This window comes from Ailuropoda melanoleuca, chromosome 11 (genome assembly GCF_002007445.2).
Source record: "Ailuropoda melanoleuca isolate Jingjing chromosome 11, ASM200744v2, whole genome shotgun sequence".
NCBI lineage: Eukaryota > Metazoa > Chordata > Mammalia > Carnivora > Ursidae > Ailuropoda > Ailuropoda melanoleuca.
In genome coordinates, this window is record NC_048228.1 from 104,267,300 (window position 1) to 104,290,190 (window position 22,891).

At 57.0% G+C, this 22,891-nt stretch overlaps 1 protein-coding gene across 1 annotated transcript in view; it reads left to right on the forward strand.

The window, feature by feature from the left end:
* The first annotated feature begins 112 nt into the window (after positions 1 to 112).
* The window catches only part of NSG1 (neuronal vesicle trafficking associated 1), a 30,209-nt gene continuing 7,430 nt past the window's right edge, over positions 113 to 22,891 (forward strand). Inside the window, exons 1-3 of the mRNA XM_011229967.3 lie at positions 113 to 332; positions 3,880 to 3,996; positions 21,726 to 21,836. Coding sequence (XP_011228269.1) covers positions 204 to 332; positions 3,880 to 3,996; positions 21,726 to 21,836 — 357 coding nt within the window. The 5' untranslated portion in view covers positions 113 to 203. The remainder of the gene's footprint in view (positions 333 to 3,879; positions 3,997 to 21,725; positions 21,837 to 22,891) is intronic.

Below are 22,891 nucleotides of genomic sequence, written 5' to 3' on the forward strand. Positions count from 1 at the left end.
CTCCCCGGCCGCGGTGCGTCCCTGAGCCCGGCGCTCGGGTCCCGCGCGGGGGAGGGCCTGGGACGCCCCCCCCAAGCCCCGGGCCGTGACCGCCGCGCCCTCCCGACCCCTCCTCCCCGGAGGCCAAGCGTGGGGCCGGTTAGCTCGCGGTGACTCCCGCCCGGCCCTCCCTCGCAGGCGGCAGCCTCGGGTCTCCCGGAACGATGGTGAAGTTGGGGAACAATTTCGCGGAGAAGGGCACCAAGCAGCCGCTGCTGGAGGATGGCTTCGACACCATCCCCCTGATGACGCCCCTCGATGTCAATCAGCTGCAGTTCCCGCCCCCGGACAAGGTGAGAGCCCCCCCGGCACCCCCGCGCTGCCGGCTGCGCACCCCAAGTCTCGGGCGGCGGCCGCAACAAAAGAGACGCGGGGCGTGCGCTGGAGATGGGAAGTGGGGGCGAGCTCGGGCGGCGGGAGGAAGCCCCCCGGGAGGACAGCGTGCCCGCGCGGGATTCCGGATCGGGAGACAGCTCGGTCTTGACGAGGGAGCGCAGTTGGGGGGAAGGTTCCTTCCCGATTCTCCTGGGGGTCCTGCCCTAGAGAGGTCCCTGGCTCTACAGCGGCAGCCCCCAGCCCGGCTCCTCCCCTCCCCTGCCCCATGGAAACAGGGGGCTGTGGGTCTGGGGCGAACCCCGGGGCGCGGCTGCCGCTTTTGCCTGCCCAGGTGGTGCGGTTTCAGCCCGATTTGCCCCGTGGCGGCGGGAGGCTCCTCTCCTTGGCCAGACGGACCCTTGTTGAGGGGCCGGGTTCCCGTCCTCGGCCTCCCCGCCTGCCCCTCCCAGCCTGGCGGTGGATGCTGCAGGGTGTCTATTCGCTTCCTTCCTCTCTTTGTTCCTTTTGTGAAATCTTCAAGTTAGTGCTCTGCTCGCTGGGTGTTAGTGTAACTGGGGACAGCCATTCATCATCCTTTCCCCAAAGCGGGTTTTTCTTTTCTGAATTTAGAGAGTCCTTTCTTTTCTTGAGTACAGTATCCAATCAAGTAGTTTCTGTACGCGAAGGATAATATTTTCAAGAGTTAACATTTAAAAAGGCAAATGCGATGGTTAAAGTCTTGACAATTGTATTACAAAACTCAAACCTAGGACAATAAACACAGCATCATTCTGACCACCTTGCTGCTGCTTAAAAAACCAGCCTGGCCACGAGCAAGCTCGTTCCGTTCCCCGGAGTGCGTTTACGGGTATTGTCTCATTTAGCCCTGGCGAGGAGCTTGTGACTCAGGTCTTTGTCTTCCACTCCGGCAGGCTGGTGATTGCTGACCACCGGATGGGGCTGGGGGCATCTCTCTGCAGCGGTGGGTCTTTCCCATCTGGAAGATTCCTTTATTCCCATGTGGACCCTTTGACTTACTCAGCTCTCTAGAGTGCTTTCCATCCCTGCGGCTCTATTGTCTGTGTTTGGGGGGGGATGGGGGCTGGCAGCAGGTGTTTCAGTTCCAGGAGAGGCTCTGCTGGGCACACCTGTGCACCCAGGCCACGTGGGGCCACTTTGGGGGCACTGACGGTCTGGGGGCAGGGTTGGGGCAGGGCTGCCTCGGCTGGTGCCTCCTGCTTCCCTGTCTGGGCGACTTGCTGGGCTAGCTCAGCCGCCCCCCACCCCACTCGGCCCCACCTTCCCCTCCCCTCTCAGCCCAAGAGTGGTGGCGGCCTGTGCCAGGAACGCTGTGTCCCGAGGCAGCACCTCTGTCAGGTGACTCCCTCTGCTCAGCCTGAGCTCCTCTTTTGCTCTCAGTCTGTTCCTTTCCAGAATTGTCTGGCACACAGTTGGCTTATACCAGGGAGGGGGGTTTCAGGCACCTATGAAATCCTGGCCAACCAATTGGGCCTTTAGAAGTAGCCTAGGTAAGTCTGAAAGGTCATGAGTCTCCCATCCCTGGGAGTGTTCAAACAGAGGGAGGGAACGGGCAGGGATGCCCCAGAGACAGGAACCAGTGGTTGGGTTGGAAGATCTCTGAGGTCACAGATGAGGAGACTGAGGCTCAGAGAGTTCATGGACGTGCCCAAGGTCACACGGCCAAAGGCCACAATCCTCTCGAGTGCAGAAGCTTCTGGCAGAAGCCTGGGACGACACCTCGCTGAACCCGAACAGCAGCGCTGTGTTGCTCCCAGGCAGGGTTTCGGGAGCCGATGGCACCCGTCCCAGGTGACGTGGCTGGTGGGGCCCGGTAACGCAGGCAGGGTTATCAGTGAAACCTGTCCTGAGAGCGTGTACCGAGAGCCGAGGTACGACGTACGACAGGGACCGCGGTCACGGAGCGGACAGCGGCGCCCGGGCCAGTCTCACCTGACGTTTGTTAGATGCTCATTATGCACGGGACGCTTGTTTACGGGCTTTATGGGCTTACCTTTCTTTACTGTTATTGCCCCCGTTTCACAGATGTGGAAATAGAGGGTCTTGTCCAAGGTCACCTAGCGCGTCAGTGGCAGGGGCGGATGAATCCGGTGGTAAAATATGGACGGGCTTCCCGCCGCGCTGAGGGTTGTGCGGATTCCCCCTCCTCACTGCCGCTGAGTGAGAGAGGCCTTGTTCCCATTTCCCGGGCCAGGACATTGCGATTCTGAGTGGCCAGGGAGGTGCTAAGGTCACGCAGCGAGTCGGGGACAGTTGGGATTTGAGGACGACAGGGTGATGCACCCATGTTGCCCGCAGAGCTGGGTGGGCACCCAGACCGTCACACATGCCTGCCCTCTCGGCGTCTGAGAGCTGTGTGCACATAAGGGACCCAAGGAGGGAAGGCAGGAGTCTGATTACAGTTTTGTGGCCTGTGGATCACTCTTGGGTGGCAGCTGGCATGGGCCCCTTTCTCTCCCGATTCCTTCTCCTCGGGACTGGCTCCAGGGTCACACTCAGTCCGGGCCCACCATCCTGACTCGCTGTGTTCTGCTGGATCCACCTCGGGGCCCACGGTCGCAAAGAGCAGGTATCTTCCCCGAACTGCGTAGCCCCCCTTTCTGTCGGGGTTAGGGGGAAGAGTGTGGGGGTGGCTGGTCCTCTGCAGTCCAGCCGCCGCTTCCTGGCTCCTGGTGGTGGAGAGGAGGAGTGGGGACTAGAGAGGTCTGACCCCTTGATGCCTCCCTGCACAGCGGGGACTGAATAGTAAACTGTCCTTGGTGACAGGCAGGCGTGAGGAGGAAAGGGCAGTGGGCCTCTGAGGGAGGAGGCAGGAGGGCGGGTCGGGGCTCATGGGAAGCTGCTGGGGATGCGGGGAAGGGTGTGTACGGGCCGAGTGGCATAGCTTTCCTGGGGGGAGAAGCCTCTCCCACTTTGCAGTAGAGAGCATAGGGGAAGAAGAGCAGGGAGACCCTCTGGGGGCCCTTGCAGGGGCAGTGGAGGGAGAGGATGGCAGGGTGGGGGGCTGATAGAAGCAAGATCGATTTCCTTGAAGGCCAGCTCCTGCTCCGGCCCGATCCTCATCGCCTCTTCCCTCACTTTCCCCGCAGTGGCAGGCAGAGACCACGGAAAACCCGTGCACTCCCGGACCCCTAGGGCTCGTGCGGCGCCCCGGGCTGTGGAAGGAGCCCGGTGTCAGGAGTCAGCCCTGCTACCTATTAGCTGGGTGGCCTTTGGCCAACGAGCTTGACTTCTCTGGCCCTGAGTTGCCATCTTTCCCTCCTGGGGCTTCTATCAGGATTATTCATGGGTCATTTCTCTGAAGGTCCTGGCGCAGAGATTTCCAGCAAATGGCAGCTGTTCTTGTTCTTTCTGTGAAGCACTTGCTGGCGACATGGTGACTTGGCCACCGGGGTCCCCGCGCCCGTCCTCATCCTCGCGGGGCAGGTGTGTCTGCAGGCATCCGACCGTGCCCCTGACTCTTTGCTTCTCTGTTTCCCGGACAAGGTGGTTGTGAAAACGAAGACCGAGTACGAGCCTGACCGCAAGAAAGGCAAAGCGCGTCCTCCCAAGATAGCGGAGTTCACCGTCAGCATCACCGAGGGGGTCACTGAGAGGTTCAAGGTGAGCGGCCTGGCGGGGAAGGTGCGGCTTTTGTGTGCGGGGGTGGGGGGCGCCACGCTGGCCCCTGGAGTGACGGCAGCAGGACCAGATCCCAGCTGCGCACAACCAGCGCCGTGGCTTTCCAGATTTCTTCATTTCCTCTGTCTTCCGAAATGACCACACAGAACTTCATGGGGTGTTTTCTTGTTTAAAAATTTTTAATTCTAATTTAATTTTTAAAATTCTGGCGTGATTAACGTACAGTGTTGTGTGAGTTCCGGGTGTACAGACAGTATAGCGATCGAACAATTCTGTGCTCATCACGGTGAGTGCGCACCTCGCCTTGTCCCCAACTTCACCCCTCCCCCCGACCCCCTCCCCTGCAGCCATCGGTTTGTTCTCTAGAGTTCAGAGTCTCACGTAGTTTCAATAACAGGGAAAACTCACCCCTAAACTTTCTTTTCGATGCCCGTCACAGACATGTGAAAAATCACGTCCTACCAGACCCTAAGATCCTTACCGCACAGTTGCAGGGAGGAGGCAGGCCTGCACAAAGGTCAGGCGGCCCACTTATTACCTGCAAGACCCAGCTCTGCGCCCCTGACTTGCAGCGGCCGAGCTCAGCGAGCCTTGGCAGAGGTCAGGACTATCCGGATAAGCCGTTGTACAGATTTAATTTTTAAAATTAAAAAGTCGAGGTGCGGAGCAGTCATGGCTGACCATGGCCGAGCCAGAGGAGGCCCAGCTCCAGGGGCCCGTGCTCTGCCTCCATGCTTCACCACCCCTGCATGATGTGGGGGTGCAGGGCTCGGCCGGCCAGTGTGCTCCAGGCACGGCCCGGAAGCGCCCGCTTGTGGTGGGGGGAGGCCTTGCTCTGGACAGCTCTCTAGGGAGGAACAGCGGCTGAAAGGGGCAGGGTTCCAGCCGGGCCGGGGGTGGAGCCTTCCCCAAGGTCCCCAAGGTCCGGTGGCCTCTGAGGGTGGACACAGTGGCCCTGGTTGAGGAGTAAGTTAGGATACTGATCTTTTGAGACTTGTTCTTTGAGAAACACGAGAGATGGTGAAACGGCAGCCCTCACCCCGATTCAAAGGGGTGACTCGAGAGATGCCAGTGGGTTGCCCTGACCTTGCACAGTGGCCGTGGCAGCCTTTCTGGTGGCTCCGTGGGGCTGGTGAGCAGTTTGCCGATGTCCGGGTACACAGACGCTCGGACCCCCAATGCCCTGCAGTTCCCGTACGGTGTCCCATTCCGTGTCCTGAACACCCCGTGGACTGGTTACTAGCTGCAGGCGAAGGTCACGGAGCCGAGGTGGCTTTGGGGTCGAGCAGGGAAGGTAGGGTGTGATGCGACTTTGAATCCCTCCTTCGCGTCGCTCCAGCCTGCCTCACGGGCTGGAGAAACACCGTGGGGCCGGCCTGGCCAGCGGACCCCTCCAGGTCGCCATCTCTGGTGTCTGCGGGGTGTCGACCGTGTGATCTCCCTGCCCCGAGAGGTGTGGGGGTGAGCGGCAGAGCCCGCTTGCCAGCGACAGTGTCAACGTGCAGGGTCCTGCGTCTGTGGCTCCTGCTGGGGCTGCAGGGATGGTGTCAGGCTGAGAGGCTCCTTGGGGGCTCCTGGCTGGGCAGTCTATGTGTGTCGCTGCGTTCACGGCCAGGACCAGACTGCACTGACCCAAGGTCGACATCTCCCTTCCGCTCTGGCCAGCCGGCGTCGCGTGTGCCCCGTCTGCGGGTGCTCGTATGACCTGCATTGCCCGCACCCTGGGGAGCGCCTCCTGGCCGAGGCAGAAGTTACCTCACTTTCAAGGTCATCCCAGCCATCATTCTGATGGCCGACACCATCTGGCTATCTGAGTGTGTCTGGGTTTCTCATGCCTGATTTGACCTTTGCCCTTCTCAGCCCTGGCATTTTAGGTACCCCTGGAGTGGGGTGCTGCCCGTCATCTGTTGGGGTCCATTGTGTGCCAGGCTCTGTCCCCCAGCTCCAGTGTCCCTCATGTGTGTTTTTCCCGCACGCTCACCTGATCCAGGCCCCCAGGGCCCCTGTTTAAGGCAGGGGTGACGCACATTGGCCACCAGGGCTCTTGGCAGCCACAGCGGACCGTCGGTGTGGTTACCTGGCTCCAGGTGCCCAGAAGCCGAGGGCTCAGAAGATCTGAGCCTGTCCCTGTGGACAGGGCTGTGGTGGCAGAATCCTGCCTCATCTCTGCCCCCACCTCCTGAGGGATGTCCAAGACGGTGATGTATGCAGTAGGTGCTCAGTAGGGCACTGCATTGCAGTGAGCCCATTCCCCAGTCTCATACCTAAACCGTCCGGGCATGTTCCTGTGCTTAGCATCCGTGGCCCTCTCGGGGTTCACAACGACACTGAAGGGGGCAGCACGGAGGTTCTGGAGTCCCCAGTGGTCACGGGGGCTGGGGCACTTCAGACTCGTCCGTGCCTCCGTGGCCAGTGCCTTTCCAGCACTCCACCTGCCACTCACCACCACACAAGGCCGCCTTCCAGCTCCTTCCCTGGCCAGCCCAGCCACCAGCTCCGCCGAGAAGCCTCCAGGGATTGACCTCACCCTCCTGGGGTTTCCGCTGTCCTTTGTAAGGAGCAGTAGCAGGATGAAAACAGGGAGCACTCCGTCCGACCAGCTGGACTCCGGGTCAAGCTCCTGAGACTTCTCATCTCACTTAATCCGTGTAAAAACCTCGTGACGTGGGCCCCATTGTCTCCGTTTCGCAGTGGAGGGGACACTGAGGCAGAGAGCTTGGCCCTGGGCGGCCTGCACTTGGCCGTGACACCCAAGGTGATGTGGCTTCCCCCTGGGGGACACGTGTACACAGGGAGCTCCCCGCTCCAGGCGGCCCACCGTGCTGCTGCTCTGTCGTGTGCTTTTTCCATTTTTTTTTTTTTTGAAGATTTTATTTATTGATTTTAGAGGAGAGCCGGCACAGGGGGAGTGGCGGAGAGAGAGAATTCCAAGCAGACTCTGTGCAGAGCGTGGAGCCCGACCTGGGAGCTCGATCTCACGACCCCGAGATCGCGACCTGAGCCAAAATCAAGAGTCGGCCGCTCAACCGACTGAGCCCCCCAGTGGCCCCTGGACTATTGCGCTTCTAAGAATCCTTTCCCTTTGTGGATTTGAAGCCCCACCTGGTGGCCTCTGCCCTGGGGCCCTCCATCTGTCCCCTGAGTCACACACAACACAGGTCACCCTCCTTCCCAGCAGCCTTGGGATGTGCAGCAGGCCGTGTACTTGAGTCTTCTCTGGCGTAAGCGTCATTTTTCTCTGGTCTCTTCCTTCGTGTCACGGTGTCCAGGCTCCCCCTGTGAGGGGCCCGTGCTTCTCTTCAGGTGTGACCAGGCGTCCTGGCGAGGTCCAGTGGGGTGGCCCTCCTCGGCCAGCCAGGATAAGAGCCCATCCTCTCTGGGGCTGCATCCAGGCACTCCCAGCTTGATGAGTCACTGGGTGACTAGCCATGCTGCTGGCCTGGAGTGCATGGGGACTTGGGGAGAGTTCCAGAGTCTGCCTGTGGGACCCTCGCTTGTTGAAGAAGGCAGTTCCCTAGGGCGCCCTCTCTCCAGGCCATGTGCGGCTGTAAGCCCTTTCCAGGTGTTAACGCACCAGTTCCCACCCGGTCGGGCAGACGACCCCTGAGGTCACAGTCAGTGGCAGAATGTGGCCTGAGCCAGGTGACCTGGCCCACTTGACTGGGAGCGCGTGGGCCAGATGCACAGAGCTGAACGCCCTCACGCCAGGCTTTTGTTCCAACACCCTTCTGAGTAGGGAAGGAGATGTAGCTGGTTCCCTGTGCACCTGCCGGGGGGGGTGTGTGTGTGAGAGGCAGCCCCCAGAGCACTGTTGCTCTAAGTGTGGTCTGGGGCTGCCTGTGCTGGAATCACCTGAAGTTTGATTTTTAACAGAGGGGCCTTGACCTCCGGGAACGTCAGTGTGATGAGCTCTCCAAGCGATGGACTGGGTTCGTGGCCCTTTGTGGTTGCAGGTGCATCCTAGCACAGGGGCAGGGCAGGCTCAGGAGGGCCTTTGGGAGATGCCAAGGGCGTTCACCGTCCTGGAATGTTCTCCCAGCCTTTTATGGCCCAATTATGTGTCTGGCATCTTTGAATGGAGCACGCAATAGAGCACGCTTCTCCTATGAGGGGCAGTGGCCGAGGGCTGGGGAGCGGGTGGGGAAAGGTTGTGCCTGAGATGAACCCGTGACGGGAGGCGGAGAAAAGGATCTGCCTCTGCTCCCCCCCCCGCCCCGGGGCTGTGCTGGGGGCTCTGTCCCAGCTTTGGTCTGGACAGAACCTCTTCCTCACCCCGCCAGTGACTGGGCAGCTTCCATGTGGCGCCCAGCCCAGCCGTTCCTCGGTCCTTTTCATTTCCATGTTGAATTGCAGGGGTGAAATTGCGTCTTTTGGCTGTTGAAGCAACAAGTAAATAACGTGTCCCCCTTTGTCTCTCCTTTGTGCGCGTCAGGAGCAAGGAGCCGGCTGCTGTGAGCCTCGTCTTTATATGCCTTTGGAGGGCATCCTCGAGAGGAGATGTCTCTTTGGATGTTACTTTATGGTTATCACTCGGGATGAATCTCTTGGCTCCGAGGTTGCTAGGCTGGTTGCTAGGTAACCGCTGATGGGGAGAGGGTTTTGTAGGACTCCGCCACACTGGGATTGCTGGGTGAATCACCCAGCAGCGGCCAGAAGCCTAGGCTTCTGAAGAGGTTAGTGTCAACGAGGAACAGTGCTCGTTTAATTAATTGGAGGTGTATTTATGCTGAGAATAAACACGGGCTGAGATGTTTCTCAAATTAAGTCAACCTAAACATTCTTGCAGTGGCGCGTTCCCGCTCCCCGGGCAGAGGAGGGTCAGGGTGCGGCTGGGGCTGCTGCTGAGCGCGCGCTCCCATCTCAGAAGCTGCAGGGGCCGTAATTAGGCAGATTGTAAAGGAAGGTTCCATCAGGTTCTGCTCTGTGGCTGCCCGGCTGGAGAGCTGTTGAAGTGTCCGGGATCCATAGATCTCTGCGTTGTAAGGGTTCCAGTGAGCAAACCGCACCCCTGCCCTGGTACCACGGCACACGGAGCGCCTTTCGTGGCCCGCATGGAGCTGGGAGGATGTCCTGGAAGGAGAGACTGAGTTTGTGTGAATGGCCCCCAGTGTTGGCAGTCGGCGCGGCGGGGGTGTCCCTCTGCATCCTGTCGCAAATGATTCTGTGGGCGGTTTGCATCTTTTTCCCGCATCCTTAATGACCTTGAGCTTCCTGTGCACCGGCCTGTTTGCCACACTCTCCAGTGACCCCCCGGTGTGTTTCAAGAGGCACTTGTTAAATATTTATGAACAGCAACACCATTTCCTTGGCATTTGACAGCAGGGGGACGTCTTCATGCAGTGACACAGGGACCTGAGGATGGAGGGCAGACACCCCCGTAGCCGTCCGCTGAGCACCCTGCAGGCCTCGGTCACCAGGTTCTGTGGCCGCAGAGCCCACAGTTTTCTGGCCCAGCTGTAGAATGGGGGCTTCACCCAGAATCCAATAATAAGCGGGTTGAGTCATCTTGGAGAGGGGGTGTCTGTGTGTTCACTTTTTTGTGGGTTATCTAAAATATTTAGTGTTGCACATGCTTGAAGATATCAGGATTCATCCTGTTTCTCCAAGTTTTGTTTTGTTTTTTTTTTTTTTTTTTACTGCGTTACTCAGCAGAAAACACATTTCCTTTCCCCTCCCCCTGCCCCGGCGGGGAGGGCAGAGGGAGCAGAGGAATAACTGGCCGCCATCGACCCAGTGCCTGCTCAGGCTCCGAGCTGCGTGTTACTCCTCTCCGTGTTGGTAACAGTCTTGAAGGGTGATCTTGCTGGCTGGACTTTGTAGGTGGGGGATTAAGGTTAGAGAGTTAAGGAGCAGACTCGAGTCAGCCCGCTAACCAGGGGTGGAAGGAGGATTCAGACCCACATCCCCGAAGCCCCCCGAGCTCTGTCTGCCACACCAGCCGCTGCACAGGCCCCGTGGGACGGCTCTTCCCTGCTTCAGACGTCCTGGTTCCACCGCAGCTGGGCAGTGACCCCCACCCTCCAGGGGCCCCCAGCAGGAGAAGCCCCAGGCCAGGAGGAGCAGATGGCCACAAGCGGACTCAAATGCTGCTCGAGCCCCTTGTCTGTCAAATGGGGGTGAAGTCAGTTCCCCATCGGCACAGAGAGAGCTAGCGTGTGGACCAGGGCCTCATAAGTTGAGTGGCTGTATGATTCATGGCCTGGACTGGGACGCTCTGGAGAGGGACAGTGGACACTATGCCTTTGGGATTCCAGGGCAGTCACTACCAGCCAGGACTGTCCTAACAAGCCTCTAGGAGATATGGTCCCCTCCTTATAAACTCCTTCTCTAGTTCACCCCGAGGCCCATATCCTATTTGCCATCCATTCCTAGCTGTTCTTTCCAGAAAACGTCCCTCTTGCCACCGGGGCAGGACTACTGGGGCTCAGACTCCCCATCTCGCCAGAACCCTGACCTCAGCCTGTGCCTCCATGCCCCACCTGTCTCGTCTCTCTCCCCTCGCCCATTTGTCCTTAGTGTGGCGAAATACATATAACACACAGTCCACCATTTTCAGGTGTCCCACCCTGTGGCATTTAGTAGCCTTGCAGTGTCGTCCAACGCTCACTACCATCTGCTTCCAGAACATTTGATCAGCCCAAGAGGAGGCCCCTTACCCATCAGCAGTCGCCTTCTTTCCTCCTCTCATCAACCCCAGATCTAGCTGCCTTCTGTCTCTGGATGTCCCTGTTCCGGACATTCCGTGTCAGCGGAGTCCTACTGGATGCGGTCTGTTGTGACTGCTGCTTTCACATGGCGTGTGTCCAAGGGTCACACGTACTGTAGCACGGGGCGGTGCTCATTTCCTTTTTCTGGCCGAGTCACACGCAGCTGTATGGCTAGACCATCTTTTCTTTATCCCTTCATCCGTCAGTGGACACTTGGGCTGTTTCTACCTCTTGACTAGTGTGAACCACGCCACTGCGCACTTTTGCATACAGCGTTTGGTTCTAACGCCTGTTTTCCATCCTTCCGGGTATGTACCCGTGAGTGGAACTGCTGGCTTGGGTGGTAGTTTTGTGTCTGACATAGTCCAGCAGCTGCCCGATTCCCCGTCCCCACCAGCGACGTCTGAAGCTCCGTGCCTGCACACCCGCCAACGCTGGTCATTCTCGGTCTCTTTAATTACAGCGCCTAGTGGGTGCGATGTGGTGTCTCATTGTGGTTTTCATGTGCATTTCCCTAACGGCTGAAGATGTGGAGCACCTGTCCCTGGGCCCCGCTGGCCACTCGTGTATCTTTGGAGCGATGTCTATTCAAGTCCTTCCCCATTTTTTTTTTTTTTTTTTAGATTTTATTTATTTATTTAGATTTTATTTATTTATTTGACAGAGATAGAGACAGCCAGCGAGAGAGGGAACACAAGCAGGGGGAGTGGGAGAGGAAGAAGCAGGCTCATAGCAGAAGAGCCTGATGTGGGGCTCGATCCCACAACGCCAGGATCACGCCCTGAGCCGAAGGCAGACGCCCAACCGCTGTGCCACCCAGGCGCCCCCCTTCCCCATTTTTAATTGGGTTGTTTTGTGCTGTTCGCGTGTATTCTGGACACTGCGTTCTTGTCAGATATGTCATTTGCAGATACTTGCTACCATTCTGTGGGATGCTTTTTCAGTTTTCTGCTCATGTTCTTTGCACACAATTTTTAAATTTTGAAGTACAATTTATTTTCTCTTCTGTTGCTTGCATGTTTGGTGTCAGATCTAAGACACCATTGCCAGGTCTAAGGTCCTGAAGATTTGCCTCTTTGTTTTGTTCTAAGAGTTTTATGGCTGTAGCTTTTATATTTAGGTCTTTATTCCATTTTGAGTTAATTTTCATATATGGTGTGAGGCAAGTGTCGAGCTCCTTCTGCATGTAGATTCCAGTCGTCCCAACACCATTCGTTGAAGAGACTTCTTGCCCCATTGAATGGTCTTGGCGACTTGATTTAAAAAAACCAGTTGATCATGGACATCGGGTTTTATTTCTGGACTCTGTTGTATTCCATTTATATGGTGATTCTTAGGCCAGTACCATGCTGTTTTAATTATTGTAGCTTTGTAGTAGATTTTGAAATGGGAAAGATGAGTCCTTTGACTTATTCTTTGTCTCCAAGATGGCTTTGGCTACTCGGGATCCCCTGCAGTTTCCGCCTCGGCAAGAAAGGCCGTTGGGATTCCAAGAGGGGCTGCACCGAGTCTGCGGATCAGTCTGGAAGTTTTCTCGTCTTCACAGTATTAAGTCTTGCAGTCTGTGAACACAGGATGTCTTTCCATTTATTTGGGTCTCTTCTCTCGTCTCCTCTAGCAATGTTTTCTAGTTCGCAGTGTTCGAGGCCCTTCCTTTTTTGCTGGAGGCAGTGAACCGCAGCAGTATCCGCTGTACCTGAGAGTGTCACCGTGCGGATCACACGCGGTTTGGTATCAGGCTGCAGCTAGTACCAGGATCTCGGGAAATGTGTGTGTTCTCCTCTTTCCTTTGAGATCGCAGTATTTCTGAGCTCTTGCTGTTTGATGTGTTGATAAGTGCGCATGTATATATATATATATATATAATATATATATATATATATATGGAAACCCCACCCTGGGCTCTCCGCCGATCCCTGCCGCGCTCACACAGTGTCCCTCCCAGGCCACCGCCCCCAGCAGCAGGGTCCGCGCCACCCAGGGCCGCCGCAGAGCACGTGCTGAGGGCGGAGTGCGGACAGCCCTGCGTGGTGGCCGTCATCTTCCCACTGTCTCCCGCCTCAAAGCTTTTGACCGCTGCACAAAAGTGATACAAATTCTGGGATTATGTAGAATGTGCTTCCTCTCTGCCCCCCCAACACACACGTAAATCGGTGGCAAACATGTCCTCCAGCCACCTGGCAGCGCCTCCCCGGGCTGTGAGAAATCGGGATTTGTCACAAAGGGGCAGCTGCCTCCCGGAACTGTGCAGTGCCCAGGAGCTGCCTGGGCTCCTCCTTCCCGGTGGGGCAAAGAGGGACCTGTGTCACCCGGCTGCTGTCACCTGCAGCACACGTGACACTCTGGCCACACCAGCTGAACGCACCAAACTCCTTGATGCCTGTGGGCTGTGGCACGGCCTTCCTCCTCGGAGAGCAGCCCTTCCGCCCTGCCTGCCCTGACGAGCTGCTCCTCCAAGACGCAGACACACCCCTGCCCCCCAACCCAAGTCTTCGCCAGCACAGGAGAGGGTCTGCCAACACCCCCCAGCCACTGGGGAGGAGCTGTGATGAGCGAACACCTGCGGCAGAGGCCAGGGCTGATGCTGAGCGGCCAAGGACACGCCAAGGTGGTCACTGTCTTGTCTTAGGAACATCCAGCGACCATGGGGTTTCCATCGATGAAGGAAGGCAGGACCCCGGGCCCTGAGGTACCTTTTTGCTTTTCTGCCTTTGGGGGCCCCTTCCTCCTTAACAACAACAACAACAACAACAAAAAGGTAGAAAAAGAAAGGACCTTATCCTATGACTGCCTTCGTCTAAAGAAGAATACAATCCAGGCTGGATTCATGATTATTATATAATTATTTCCAGTTTTCCAACAAAATTAAAAACCATTCTCGGGGTTGCGGAAAGCATCACAGGCCCCAGCACTGGGCCTCGTGTGCCCCATCGAGGCAGTGGTCCTGCCTCTAAGGAAATGCCCTTCTCCGGCCCAGGGGGCTCCCTGGCCTCTGTCGCTGCCTCCAGGCCCACAGCCGCCCCCTGAGAGCGCAGGCGGGGGCTGGTGCTGGCTGTCGACCCAGGCTCTCCGGGCCTCCAGGAGCCCGTGGAGGGCAGAGCGGCCCTGGGTCCCGCCTCCTTCCTGGGCGTGATCGTTTGCTTCATCAAACCCAGACAGACAGGCACCTCAGCAAACTGGATTTATGTTCCATTTGATGTGGAGATGCTCTGGGTTGGCTCCAGGTACCCGAGGGCTGCTCAGTTAGCGCTCGCCGAGAGGATGAGCTGGGCGGCCTGCCAGCTGGACCCATTCACTCCCTTGGGGGCACCGGGGAGATGGGCTCAAAAGGAGGCAAGTTCGCTCCGTGGGGCGACTGTGATGAAGCCCCCCAGCTGGGGGCTCAGAACCACACGCGTTCACTGTGGTCCAGCTCTGGGGCTTCCGCAGCCCGGAATCGGTGTCACCGGGCTACGTCGGGATGTTGGCAGGTGTTCCTCCAGGGGCGACGGGAGGGTCTGTTGCCTGGCCTTTCTGAGCTTCCAGAGCCGCAGTCCCCGCATTCCTTGGCTCGTGGCCCCTTCCTCCACCTACAGCCCAGCGTCCTCTGGTCTCTGCTCTGCTCTGTCTCCTCTGCCTCCCTCTCGTAAGGACCCCTGGGATTTCACTTGGGCCACCTGGATCATCCAGGAGACCGTCCCCATCTTTAGACCTGGATTTAATCCATCTGCAGAGTCACTTTGTGCATATAAGGCGACATGCCCCGTACTCGGGGTTAGGACTGGGATGTCTATAGGGGACACTACTCAGCCGAGCCAGCTGGCCTGCCTTGCGCTGGTCACCCACGCTGGCTGAGCCTGTGTCCCCGAGGGTAAAATGCAGTCAGAAGTATTGCCTTCGGGTGCTGTCATGAGGAGGACACAAGCTTTAGTGAAACTGCCTGCCGCAGCACGGAGCTTGGTGGAAGCTTCTGGAGCTACTCTTAATAGGGTGTTTTGGCAGAAGGGTGCCAGGGCTGGGGTGGGGAGCTCAGGAGCCCCCAGGCTCCAGGAATTCCATGCACAAGGGGGTCCTCTGTGTACCTCAGCTTTGGTTGTGAACAGAAGTGTCTGGAAAGTTTTAAGTAATACCGGGGCCTGGGTGTTGCTCCCAGCATTCCATGGCCGGTGCTCGGGGGGGGGGGGTCCGCTTGTTGGGATCCTCGGGGGCTCCTGTGATTTGAACACGGCCGTGGTGGAGCCCATGTGTTCAGGCTGGGTCATTGCACGTGGCTGCTGCTTCTCTCTTCTTGCCGGGGTGGGGGAGGGGGTGGCTGGGCTCTTAGCACCACCTGGGTGTCTTGTTGGCTCGACTTGAAGGTGCTGGCTTTTCAGTGACTGGGCCTCCGTCACACGCAAAGGAAGGTGCCAGATGAGATGGTCTCAGAGTATCCTCAGGCTCCAGTGTTGTAACGCTGTGCGGGAATGGGCTTCCCACTGGGTAGCAAGGACTCTCTCTGTGCCCCTGGGTGCCCAGCATGGGCCTCCCTGCTGTAAACTGGGGTGTTGGGTTGGCGTGCCCATTTCCCAGCAGAGAAGGAACCAGAGGTTGGGGGTGGATGCCCTTTCCAGAGTCACTGTGTGTGGGGCTGAGCAGGCCTGGAACCCAGGGCTCTTGACACATGTTGGGCAATGCGGGGCTAGCGTGTTTTCTAGTCAGAGTATTTTGGTTGAAAGATAGGGCCGCTGGTGGTTGGGGCTCTCCAGGATGCTTTCAGTCAGGGCGTGTCGACATTAAAGAAAGCCTGAAGAATGCTCCCAGGAAAGAGGTATGTTTGGCTAGGTAATTTCACACTTTTTTCCTGGAATATTCCTTATTGTCTCATGGGAGAGGGGGAGGTTTATGAAACTCTCCAAATTGGGATGCACTTTGGTTTCGCTGGAAACACTGGGAGAGAGTAGATGCTGGGTTATGTGGTACTTGTGTTGGGAGGGGCTGGGATGTTCCAGAGCCTTCCTGGGGGCAGTGAGCCTGGCCAGGGCTTTGAAGGGTGAGGAGGAGAGAAGGTGGTACAGTCTGGCATGCTGGGGAAGGACAGGGATGACAGCAAAGAACGCCTGTAGGGGAGGCGAGCCAGCCATGAGCCCCCATAAAAGAGCTCTGGCATTTGGGACTGTATTAGTTCCCTTGGGGCCGTTGCAACCCAGTACATTACTGGAGCCTTAGCCAGCAGAAACTGATGGTCTCATAGTTCCAAAGGTCAGAAGCCCAGGTGCAGGTGTGGGTCGGCAGGGCTATGCTCCCCCTAGAGCCTGGAGGGGAGTCCTTCCTCGCCTCTTCCTAGTTTCTGGTGGCAGCTGGTGACCCCAGCATTCCTTGGCTTGCAGACACATCCCTCAACCTTCTGTCTTCATGAGGTTCTCCCTGTGTGTGGGTCTCTGTGTCCAGATTTCCCCTTTTTATAAGGGCAAAGTCATATTGGATTAGGGCCCACTCAGATGACCTCAACTTAATCACATCTGCAAAGACCCTGTTTCTAAATAAGGTCACATTCAAAGGTCCCAAGGCGTAGGGCTTCCATATTTTGGGGCGGGGGAGAAACAACTTAACCCATAATGGGCCTAGCAGGTGAGGCTGACATCTCTTCAAACCCTTGATCGCTAGTCATTCTCCCAATGAAAAAGTAAGAGCACGAGGCTTTGTTCTTCCAGAGATGAGATAAGCAGGTGACCTGCTTAGGCCCACAGCTGGCAAGTGGCAGAGCTGGGATCCAATTGGGGATCTTTCGGGAAAGGCCCATGGCTCTCTCCTCAGGCCATGACAACCACAGGGGTGCGCTATGCCACATGGTGAATAGGAAACCTACATTTCTCTTCCCACCCTGGGGCACCTCCCACGTCTGTGCAGATTCTGGAGCCTAGGAGAGGCTCAGGGTTTGCAGAGGTGTGGGGGGAAGAGTGGGGACAGCCTGGAGGGGAAGGGTTTTGCCACACCAGGCACCCCCTCCTGACTGTCCGTGGATTTCTTTCTTTGCCTCTCTCCCTCGACTATTCCAGGAACTGTCACGTTCTCTTTTCTTGGTTCTGTGGGCTCCTCAGTCATCAGGCCCCGGAATCCTGGATGAAAGGCCCAGGCCAGGCTCCAGGAGGAGGGCCCCAGAGAAAGTGGTTCCCCACAGCCCTTCTGAGAGATGGGGCTTATTTTTAAACCTAAACAGTTGGGGTGCTGGGAACAAACACAGGTGCAGCTTCCAAATTCAAGGGACAGGTTTAGGAATGCCCTAGGATGTGAGATTGTGTGTGTGTGCACGCATGTGTGTTTTAACTGAGACTTGTTTGACGTATACCATTATGGTAATTTCAACTGTGTAACACAAAGACTCAATATAAAAATTGGATGGTTTGGGTTTTTTGCTATTGAGTTACGGAGTTCCTTCTGTATTTTGGACTTTAACCCCTTATCAGATACATATGATTTGTAAATATTTTCTCCCACTCAGGTCAGCTTTTCCATTTTGTTGATGGTTTCCTTTGCTGTCCCACTTTTACTTTGCTGTCCCACTTGTCTGTTTTTGCTTATGTTGCCTTTGCTTTTGGCGTCAGATTTAAAAAATCATCCCCAAGACCGATGGCAAGGAGATTAACTCCCTCTGTTTTCTTCTAGGAGTTTTATAGTTTCAGGTCCTCTGTCTGTCTTTAATTGCTTTTGAGTTAGTTTTTGTACGTTGTGTAAGAAAGTTGTCCAGTTTCATTCTTTTGCATGTGGCTGTCTGGTCTTCCCAGGACCAGTTATTGAAGAGACTGTCCTTTCCCCATGCATATTCTTGGCTCCTTTTTCCTAAATTAATTGGCCATATATGTGTGGGTTCATTTCTGGGTTCTGTATTCTAATTTTACGTCAGTACTATACTGTTTTGATTGCTTTTACTCTGTAATATAGTTTGAAATCGGGGAGCATGATACCTCCAGATTTGTTTTTTCTCAAGATTGCTTTGGCTATTTTGGGTCTTTTGTGGTTCCATGCATATTTGAGGACTGTTCTATATCATGAAAAATGCCATTGGAGTTTTGATAGGGATTGCATTCAATCTGTAGATTGCTTTGGGCAGAATGGACATTTGAGCAGCATTCTTCCAAACCATGAACACAGAATATCTTTCCATTAGTTGTGTCTTCAAGTTTTCTCTTCAATGTCTTACAGTTTTCAGTGTACAGGTCTTTCACCTCCTTGGTTAAATCTGTTCATAGATATTCTCTTAGATGCAATTATGTGGGATTCTTTTCTTTTTTAAGATTTTATTTAAGAGAGATAGCATAGAGTGAGAGAGGATGAGCAGGGGGCGGGGAAGGGCAGAGGGAGAGGAAGAAGCAGACCCCCTGCTGAGGGGGGAACCCAGTGCTGGGATCATGACCTAAGCCAAAGGCAGATGCTTAAGTGACTGAGCCACCCAGGTGCCCCAGATGGGACTGTTTTCTTTCTCTTTTTGATGGTTTGCTATTATGTATAGAAACCCTGCATATCTTTGTGGATTGATTTTGTGTCCTACAACTTTATCGAATTTGTTGATTAGTTCTGAGAGTTATTTGGGGGAATCCTTAGGGTTTTCTATATGTAATATCATGTCATCCTGCAACTAGTGACAGTTTTACTTCTTCCTTTCCAATGGGGATGCCTTTCCTTTTTCTTAGTGCTCAGGCTCGGACTTCAGTACTACGGTGAATAGAAGTGGCAAGAGTGGGCATCCTTGTCTTGTTCCTGATCTTAGAGGGAAAGCGTGCAGCTTTTCACCATCACGGCGTTAGCTGTGGGCTTGTGCTGGATGGCCTTTATTATGTTGAGGCGTGTTCCTGCTATACCCACTTTGTTGAGAGTTTTTATCATAAATCGATGTTGAATTTTGTCAAATGCTTTTCCAGCAACTCTCGAAGATGACCATACGTTTTCATCCTTCATTTTATTCATGTGATATATCACATTGATTTACGGGTGTTGAACCATCCTTGCATCCCTGGAATGAATCCCATATTATTATGGCATATGATCCTTTTAAAGTACTATTGGATTCAGTTTACTAATATTTTGTTGAGATAATATTCTAACAGGCTTCTTAACCTTTTGTGTGCCATGGGCCTCTTTTTGGAATGTTTCCAAATGCCTAAAATAAAATACAAAGGGTTATGGGGTATGTGGCTGGCTCAGTCAGTCAAACATCCTACTCTTAGCTCAGGTCTTCTCTCAGGATCGTGAATTCAAGCCCTGTGTTGGGCTCCATGCTGGGTGTGGAGCCCACTTAAAAAAAAAAAAAGTACAGAGGGTTATGGAGGAAACCAGTCATAGTAAATACAGCTCTTCCCAGACCGCCCTGGCTAAGGCAGGCTTGCTGCTCTGCACCACGCAGAGCCCACGAAGCTGCCCTCGCTGCCTGCAGGGGCCGCTAGGGCTAGCGGGTAGCTGGGTCCTAGGCAGGGCAGATTTGGGTGAGTCTGGGGGGGCGGCTGGGGTAGGTAGGGCAGGGCAGTCAGCATGAGGCAGGCTGCGTGGCCTGGGCCGAGTACCCAGCTCTGCATCTGCCAGCTGTGTGGCCTGAGCGAGGAGGGCGGGAGTGATGGGGTGACCGCTGTGGCAACGAGAGCAAATGCTTCCTTCCACGGCGTGCACTGCGCCCGGGTGCTGTCCTTGGCAGGACTGCTTCGAGTCTTCGGCCCTTCCTACCGCCCTGGGAGCTGGGTCCTCCCGTTGCCTTTGGCGGGCAGGAGCCTGGACCCAGAGGAGCTGACTTGCCCAGAGCTGCCTGTCCCAAGTGTCAGCACCAGCAAGGCTGCCGCCCTTGTTGGAAGGCCCGAGGGTTCCAGCTGCTGCCTCTGTTGCCGCCGCCCCCTCTTTCTTGCAGATTTGGCCTCCTTCAGCCCCACGCTCAGCTTCGTCTGTGGTCTCCCTGGGCTGTCTGGGGTCTGTGGTGTATTCTTGCCGGGTACCGGAGCCACCACTGGAACCCCAGAGTGCCTTTCCTGTGGGCGCTTTGGGCCGCAAAGTATCTGTGACTTCATCCCCTGTCCCTGTGTCAGCCATGGGCTCCACATGCAGTACAGACCCTCAGGCAGACTGAACTCTCTCTGGCCCTAGAGAGGCTGGTGGCCCTGACGGTCCAGGTGATGGTATCCCAAGGTCACAGGAAGAGAAAAGGCGGCGGAGGACAGAGATGGTGATGGGCATGGGTGGGACCTAGGGACGGGTAGGAAGGGCCTTGTGGGAGGTGATGCACAGGTTTCTTGCCTGCCTGGGCCTCAAAGGCCATTCCCTGGGCAAAGGGACACAGGGGGCAGGTGTCGCCCCAGCTGCAGGGAGCGTGAGCTGGGGAGATGTGGGGAGGCAGGTGGCCGGGGTGGGCATGTGAGAGAAGGGAGAGTCTGGGTGCTCGTGGGCCCCAGGGTGTGTGGGCCACCTGGAGTGCGTCGAGCGCCGGCCCCAGCACGGCAGGCCGCGTGCTTCACTCCTGCGCTGCCCAGCGCTGGCCTTGGCCGGGGCTCCCGGCCACCACCACGCAGGCCTGGGGAGGACCCCGAAGGCTGGTGACGGACAGCCTGGGAAAGGGAGGCAGGGCCCAGGGACAGGGCAGCGCCCGCCACAGTAGTCACTACCATTCTTTGTGGGCGTCTGCCCAATTCTCGCCTTCCTCGTGCCCTCACGCAACGGGGATGTGAGGCAGTGCCCTCTTGCGTCACAGGTGAGGGGACTGGGGACCAGGGAGGTTCAGGGACTCCCGACGTGCCTGAGGCAGGTGGAAGGGGATGCACAGGGCGGGCGTCTGTCCCTCTGTCGTCCAAGCTGAGCACCCATCTTCTCAGGTGGCCCAGAGCGGCTCTGCTCTCCTCTCACAGATAGACCACCTATACAGGAACCAGGGCCCCACAGGATCGGGGGGACACACGCAGCTCCCGAGGCCAGGACGGAGCTCCGTGCGCTTTGCTTGAGGCCGCGCCCAGCTCGTGGGGGCTTGCCCGGCGCGTCTGTGCAGCCTCAGGTGGCAGTGGACTTCTGCCCGGGCTTGGCTGCCGTGGAGCTGTGTGTGTGGCCGCGGGAAGGAGCTCATGGGCCCCCTGGGAGAGGCGGGTGAGGGGGAATAGCGAACCTTTATGGAGCCCCTGCCCTGGGCCAGCTCCCAGGGCCCCACCGTCTCTGAACCGTACCCTCCTTAGAAGCCGGAGAATGGTGTCCGCTAATGGGGGTGGGCAGCGGACTGTCAGCAGGAGGGCTCACCCTCCCCTGACCTGATCTGCCGAGGCTTTGCGCGTCCTTTCAGCCTCCGGACGTGCCCTGCCCCTACCAGGGGGGCTCCCAGCAGCCAGGCGAGCACCTTCGGTGCTCAGATCCAGTGTCATTTTGTCCCCCGTGCCCTGCCGCCTCTGGCTGGGGCAGGATCTCCCACCTCCGTGCCTGCTCTCCTGTCCCGCGCCTGCTGTCCTGCGTCCATCCGCATGTGTTGGCCAAGCACACGCTGGGCCGGCCAGCTCGGCATACAGCAGTGCAGAAAGTCCCTGCACCCGTGGGGACTGCCCCCTGGGGAGGGGACACAACTGAGCACGCAGGCAACTTGAGGGCAGAGGTGACGGGGGCCCAGGAGATTCTGGCTGTCCTGCTTCGCTGGCCCCAGCCCAACGGCAGGGCTGGCGCCCCGGGCTTAGAAGACATCTGGAACGGCTGATGAGCGGTGGCTGGTGCGTCACCTCGGTCACTGGCAGCAGTGGCTCGACTAGGTTTCCAAGTGTCTACAACGGTCGATCGTGTCTGTACCCCGAACTCCCCACACATGGCCTGGAAGACTAAGAACAGGCCATTTACAATAAAGAGACCTTGTGGACGTGGTGGAGAATGTTCCGTGAAAAGCGATTCTGCTGACCTCTCGTCCCTGAAGCCTCCCGGGTTTCCGGTGTGGATCTCCTTCCAGAGACGGTCTCTGCGTACCCGGTGCGCGTCCGTGTGTCTGGCTGGCCGCCCCCGCACTCGGGTCATTGCAGCCACCCTGATGGGCCCCACCTCTGCCCACAGGTCTCCATGCTGGTCCTCTTCGCCCTGGCCTTCCTCACCTGTGTCGTCTTCCTGGTCGTGTACAAGGTGTACAAGTATGACCGTGCCTGCCCCGATGGCTTCGTCCTCAAGGTAAGGTTCTGCCTCCCCACCTCCCCCCGCCCGAGGCCCCCTGGTGCCTTCATGGAGGGACAGGCGCTAGAGCAGCCGGGCCCTGTGCTCTGGCCAGGCCCGAGATGGGACCCTCACGGAAGGGAGCAGGGAAGGGAGGCGGAGGGGCAGGGGGAGAAGGCAAGGTGGACCTGTAGCAAGGTGGCTCCTGGGAGTTGCCCTAATCCGGGGGAGCAGAGGCCCGGAGGGAGGAAGGGCTCGCACAAGGGGGACTGGGAGCAGAGCAGGGCACATGCCCCACACGCCTGCCTGCGTGTCCCTTGTCCCTCGGCTGCCTGCTCCGCCTGGGGCCTGCCTGGCTGGGCTCTCCGCGTGCAGATGCTTGCTTTGCTGTGGTGCCTCCGTGTTCCAGAAAACCTGCAAGTGGCACATACACAGGGAACGAGAGGATGAAGTGAAGACAAATACAGGGCGGGGAGATGAGGGGGAAGAGGTGAAGCACGAGGAGGTAAAAGGGACTCGCTGTGGACTTGGTCCCATTTCCCACGCACTCAGCATCTGGCCCCACATTTGGTTCTGAACTCATCAGAGCCACTGTGCAAAGGGACAAGGATCATTTCCAGGATCTGGTGCTGCTGAAATTAAAGCAGGAGAAGCCCACGTCGAGCACACACATGGCCGGGCCTGGCTTGTCAGCTGTCCCCCTGTGGCATGGCTTTGGGCTTTGGTGACGGGAGGGACACAGAACTGTCGCACGAGTTAGCAGGCAAAGCCAGACTTCATGTCACCCTTCAGCCCTTCCTCTGCTCGGCAAGTCCGTGTGGTGCATGCCATGTGCCAACGGTGGCCGCTATTTCTCCGGGTGCTGGAATCCAGCCAGGACCCGTGGGCTGAAGGTCCCCACCTTTGCGAATCTCCCTGCTATTTGCAAAAGAAACAGGAAGTCAGTCGTATACCGAGTTAGGTTATAAGCACTGGAAAACAGAAGAGAAAGCAGGGTCAGGGACTGCAGTTTCTAGAAGGATGGTCAGGTTTGAGCAATGCTCGTAGGAGGCCAGTGAGGGAGCTGTGTGGGG